This window comes from Mustelus asterias, chromosome 11 (genome assembly GCF_964213995.1).
Source record: "Mustelus asterias chromosome 11, sMusAst1.hap1.1, whole genome shotgun sequence".
In the NCBI taxonomy this organism is placed as follows: domain Eukaryota; kingdom Metazoa; phylum Chordata; class Chondrichthyes; order Carcharhiniformes; family Triakidae; genus Mustelus; species Mustelus asterias.
This window is the reverse complement of record NC_135811.1, coordinates 77472278-77478199: the sequence shown is the minus strand read 5'-3', so window position 1 is coordinate 77478199 and position 5922 is coordinate 77472278. Positions and strand designations below refer to the sequence as shown.

At 41.1% G+C, this 5922-nt stretch overlaps 1 protein-coding gene across 1 annotated transcript; it reads right to left on the bottom strand.

Moving 5' to 3' along the window:
* Positions 1–2889: 2889 nt before the first annotated feature.
* LOC144500945 (interferon alpha-21-like) lies at positions 2890–4681 on the bottom strand. The gene is made up of 4 exons (XM_078224443.1): positions 4550–4681; positions 4120–4209; positions 3088–3321; positions 2890–2988 (listed from the first exon to the last, which is right to left on the bottom strand). The coding sequence occupies exons 1-4, from the start codon at positions 4679–4681 to the stop codon at positions 2890–2892; spliced, it is 555 nt and encodes a 184-aa protein (XP_078080569.1).
* Between the last annotated feature and the right edge of the window lie 1241 nt (positions 4682–5922).

The window sequence follows — 5922 nt, the reverse complement described above, 5'->3', positions numbered from 1 at the left end:
GCAGCTTGTATTTCTTTCAATTTAGTCTACTATATTCACTGCTCCCAATATGGTCTCCTCCACAGTGGGGGGACTGAACAGATTGGGTGACCACTTTACCAAACACTTCCATTCAGTCCTCAAGCTTGACCCTAAGCTACCAATTGATTGCTGTTTAACTTTTTTTCACACTTACATGACTGTCCTCTCCATACTGTGGTGTCCCAGTGAAGCTCAATGCCAGCTCCAGTAACAGCATGCAGACATTTTACAATCTTCTGGACTCAAAATTGAGTCAATAAACTCTGTCCCCTATTTTGATTCTGTTTTTTTTTGCCATATCTAAATCTTTGATTTCATATTTTTGCTTTTGGTCAGAGCTATTTATTATTCTGCCAATCAGACTCACTAAGGGCTTTGTTTCTTAATACAACCATTGCCTAGTACTTTGCCTTTTCCTTTGTTCCATGACATCATCATTTAATCCCTCCACTTATTCCAGATCTTTCCTTTTGTTCTTCCTCCCCCTCCCACCTTTCCATGGCATAGATTCAGCCACAGTCCTACCTTCCTTCATTTCTGAAGAAGAATATTTAACTCCAAATGTTAATTTCTCTCTCCACAGATGTTGCCAGACCTGCAACGTATTTCTGATAGTTGCTGTTTTTAATATGGACCGGACTTGGCTCTGTAGACTTTCAGTTTGGTTGGCAGTCTTAGTCCTCTTCATTACCAAGCTAATGTTCAAAGTCTGCTGTAGGCTTCACTTGCCTTGGTATATCTTGCATCCATACAGAGAGCTCGAGAGTATGTCCATAAGTGAACATTAGAGTATTCGTGCTCTAATCACAGCTCATTGTCAATGCATGGCAAAATGTGAATGACATTGCATTAAAACATTATAGGATAGAATGACTGATGACTACTTAATGATTTAATTACATTAATTTAAGCTTCCATGGGTAACATTTACCCCGTGCCCCAATCATCTGCTGCTTTGTTGACTGCGAGCCTGAACACAAGAGCCAATAACTGGCAGTTATTTTCATACTTATCTTTTGCTGTCTTTAGAGGCAATTGTTGATTTTCAGTTGCTGAAATGTAAGTTCTCTATAATATTGTTTTTACTTTGGTTTCCATGCGGTGGAATTCAATGTTGTGAATATTTCGATTGTTATTGTCCATTGTAAACAATGACAAATATTCCATTCATTAAAAAATAAAATTCAGTGAAATTTTCCATTTTGAAATATGAAATGCCGGAGTTCTCCTGATTTCTGGAGTCACTAATAGAGGTTTGTTTACCTTCACATTATTTCCAGAAGGAAACTAATATATTTAAGGAAGGACGCTTGTCGACAATTAAGAAATAGCAGTGGAGGAACGAATTAAGGGTTTCCGTTGTACACTGTAAAAGAATGTACTAATGGCAAATAATCCCAATATGTTTACTGCAAATATTTACGGCAACAACCCTGGAGTATCCCAACAGCAATTTAATAAATTTCAGGCCTGAGTACATGTCAGCATGGACTCACAGGAGCGAAGTCACCTCCAACATACCACTTAATTTCTTGGCCAAGTGCCAGTTTTCAATGTTACATTTATTTATGCGAATACACACGGAGCAATCAGCCCTGGGTGACCCGAGTTGGGTAGCTCTTTCGGCACCAATCAAGTAAACGAACTCAAATTAACTTAGGGACAAAGTAAAAGGGGCGGCTCCCCAAAAGGAAGGGGGAAACAGCCCGAACCAAAATCAAAGTCGAAAGGAAACTTAAAACGTCAAACCAAAAGGTGATTATCGGGGTCGATAATACACCCCAGCCCCTGCGGCGCCCAGCGGTCGCGGAAGGCGTCAACCGCGCCCGTGGACACCGCATGCTCCCTCTCCAGAGACACCTGGCCGCGAAACACAGAGGACATAGATTTATAGCTTTCAGTTGGGTGGTGATTAACGATGATTAGTGATTGTGAATTCACAATCAGGTAGCTTTTTCGGCACCAATCAAGTAAACAAACTCAAATTAACTTAGGGACAAAGTAAAAGGGGCGGCTCCCCAAAAGGAAGGGGGGAACAGCCCGAACCAAAATCAAAGTCGAAAGGAAACTTAAAACGTCAAACCAAAAGGTGATTATCGGGGTCGATAATACACCCCAGCCCCTGCGGCGCCCAGCGGTCGCGGAAGGCGTCAACCGCGCCCGTGGACACCGCATGCTCCCTCTCCAGAGACACCTGGCCGCGAAACACAGAGGACAGATTTATAGCTTTCAGTTGGGTGGTGATTAACGATGATTAGTGATTGTGAATTCACAATCAGGTACAAGATCAACACATCCACGTGGGCATTAACATAAACCACTAAAAACAAGGCAATTTCTTAATATCAAAATACAAAATATTTATTTCGTAACTGTAATGAGATGGATATGATGTCAATAAATAGTCTTATAAATTAGGTCTGGTATAAATATATCAATGCAGTGCCTGTCGGACACTAAATTGTTTTCAACTTGAAAAATGTTTATCATAGATTCATAAAATCCCTACAGTGCAGAAGGAGGCCATTCGGCCCATCGAGTCTGCATTCAGGCTCTATTCCCGTAATCCCACATATTTACCCTGCTAATCCCCCCAACACTAAAGGTCAATTTAGCATAGCCAATTAACCTAACCCGCACATCTTTGGAGTGTGGGAGGAAACTGGAGCGATATAATACATATACAAATAAATATAAACATAGCAGACTGCATTTAGAAAATTTATAATCTGTCTAATTGTATTTCTCACACTGGTAAACCGGTTTGTGCAGCTGACTGAACAATATAATCCTCCTATAAAAATTCTACAATTTTTAAATAAATAATCACTGTTTTCTGTCTTCATTAAATATATCGATAGAAATTCTTTAATTGCTTCCGCTGATTTGTGCCGTTATGAGAAGGAGCTGTTGTAATCGGCCTCTGGTCTCCGTGCGGATTATTTCCCAGGCACACTCACTGAATCCCTGAGAAATGGAAACATTGAGGGACATGGATTAGAGAATGAACAGATTTCAATGGAGTGAAAGAAACTACATGCCGGTAATCACAGTCAATTGTCCCACCTGCTGTTTGAGAAACTTTTCCAGTTTCCTAAAGTAATTGTGAATGGTGGAGTTCCTCCTCAGCCTGGATCCCGGGTTCCTGACACATTCTTCCAGCTCACTGAGCTGCCGATCCAGGAGCAGCCGGAAATGTTCCACTTTGTCCTGGGCCCATGTGACTGAGCCCAGATTCATGCTGTAGATCTTGTTGATGTGGCGCAGGGTTTGATGCAGAATCTGGATCCTGTCCTGAGTCTGGACAAAATATATACAACGACATTAGAGAAAACGTTTCTTAGTTAACTGACTATTTTAATAGACATCTGCAGCTGCAAGTGTGTAAGAAACTCGAATTTAAAAGTTAGCACCGTAATTGCCGCTGACAATATTCATCATCAAACTGGTTTCTGGTATCTTCTCGTTTGGCGAGCTAATCTGATACTGTCAGCAATTTGGGGAAAGTGGAGAGGAGAAAGACTGACTATAGTTCAGTTTATCCGTCCGTCCCCCCCCCCCCCCCAAACAAGGCAGGGATTGATAGACAAGCTGGATCCTATCTGTACAAAATATACACAATGATATTAGAGAGAAGGACCTGTTCCCTTTTGGCCTGCGAGCAAAAGAGCATAACTCACAGACACGGACCACAATCCAGTTAGTTCTTATTTTAATACGGTTTTCCAAATGTAGGTAAGTAAGCAGACAGAATGAAAAACCACATCCTCGTTGTTGCAGTTGGAAATATTAGTTAATACCGAACTGGATCCTGACATTCTGTTGTGGGCTAATTAACATGTTCACATTAGCGAACTAACATCTTCCTGTAAGTACAGAGAAGAAATGTTGGCCCGTCCAGAGTATACGAAGGCTCCAACATTTCGAACCAAAAGGTTTAGCAACAAACTTTAATTCTTACACAAACGAATAAAATAACACGTTCGCCTTCAACATTATTTATTTCTACTGTTGAGGGTGTGGATACATTCCCCACATATCTATTATACCTGGCAGTATTAAAAGAATGATCAGACAGGTTACACAGTGCACACTCGCCTGTAACCTCTTGATGAGCTGGTGCAGGTCCAGGGATTTGGTTTTCAGTGATTCTCTCGTTGCCATACACTGGAATGGGAAGGGACCTCCCTGCAACAGGACAGAATGACTGTCAGAACGGGCTCCAAGCTCACATTTCACAAGCGATCCTTACTCTCAGAAATTTGCTCCCAAAACCAGCACAGTCATTCCACAACTTGCTTAAATATTTTACTGACCATCCAACTGAAACACTCAGTGAAAAGTGTTTCACATTTCCACACACTTCCTTCTATATTTTAACACTTTAATGCGCATTCCATCAAGGAGATGCTCTACACTTTTGGAAGAGAACAGATTTAATCTCAACAATTCCTCGACAGGAGATTATCCCGAGAAGGTGCGAGTTAGGATTGTACACTCGAATCCCCGGATCTCTGTATAAACTCACCATGTCCCTCAGGGACCTTTGAGCATTCTTGTTAAGGACTTGCTGTAACTGCAGCCGCTGGCAATCCTGGCTCAGGATCCCGGGTAGCCAGATTAACAAAATCCACAGCCCGCAAACACTCGGAACAAACATGTTTTAAAGCAGCGATTAGAAATCACAGAAAGTGACTGGATCCGGGTTCAGTGCCGAACACAATGTTAACACCAGCTGAACTCCTTCGCTGCTGGATTGAAAGGAATATTCATCCATTGTGTCCATTTGAAGGTATGAACCAGGATATTCCTTTGACGTTACAAAACGAATCGATTTTGCTTCTAACCGCGGTGTGTTTTCAGGGAATCTTTTAACTTGTTTCCAGAAACGACTTCTTCATTCGAAACCTTTTTCACTTTCTGCTTAATTAAGAATGAATTTTCTCTCTAATAAATTAGGATGCAAACCTATACTTCGACATTAAAAGCTGGACAGATGTTACCCAAAATTTTACATCTGTTGCCTCTTTGTTGGCCAGATTTTGATAAGCAATTCATTTTAAAAAATCATTTCATATGTTTTAAGATTCCTAAATGCGGAACCACCTTATATTGGGAAATGCTGCGCTCACAGTCAGTTTAGTCTGTTAGGAATTGGATTGGGGGTTTAAAAGGCTGGGTTCTAACAGGGATGTTTGATGGGGCGGGGAAGGTGAGAAGTGAATTGATTTATTGCCATTTTGGATGCTGCACTAAAAATCCTGAAAGCTAATTTAAACTCCAGGATTTAGGGTGCAATGTCCTGACTGTGTAATTAGAGCAAGCTCATCTGTTTTCAATATTCACTAAACAACTCGACGGAATGATGCAATTTGACTTCCACTGAAAACCAATGGGCTGCCAATCGGGGATTGCGGTTTTGAGTTGCTTCCACTCTCCCCTTTTAGCCAAGTGTCTGCCTCCCTCATTCCTCCCCAGCAGACAATCATTTATTATGGAGCTAAGTGCTCAGACTCTGATATTTCACAAGCACAGACCAAAGTGAATGCGTGTGACTGGTTAGTGAGCAGAGAGTTTTGTGGGTCCTGAATTATTCTCATACAACACACACGTAACGAATGCAAAAATGCATCAGTGTGATAATTTGACAAGTGATAATGTGCAGAAACTGTATACAATACTGGGTAATTTACCACTCTTTACCTCACAACCAATTATAACTCAGCTGTCACAATTACAGCCAAGAGCAGTAATCATATTGATGTTGACTTTGGAAACATTCCTGGCATGTTTGGCTCACTTACTCACGAACTTAACCAATTGAAACTTGCTTCTTTGTAGAGACACCAATGTTAATATAAAGACACGATGCTTGAAGTTTAACTTCTAACTCCAGCCTCA

Coding starts and splice junctions, on each gene's coding strand:
- LOC144500945 (XM_078224443.1), bottom strand. CDS start 4,681: ATGTTTGTTCCGAGTGTTTGCGGGCTGTGGATTTTGTTAATCTGGCTA. Junction 3,322..4,119: donor AGCTCATCAAGAGGTTACAG/GCGAGTGTGCAC, acceptor TATTTTGTCCAG/ACTCAGGACAGGATCCAGAT. Junction 2,989..3,087: donor AAAAGTTTCTCAAACAGCAG/GTGGGACAATTG, acceptor TCCATTTCTCAG/GGATTCAGTGAGTGTGCCTG.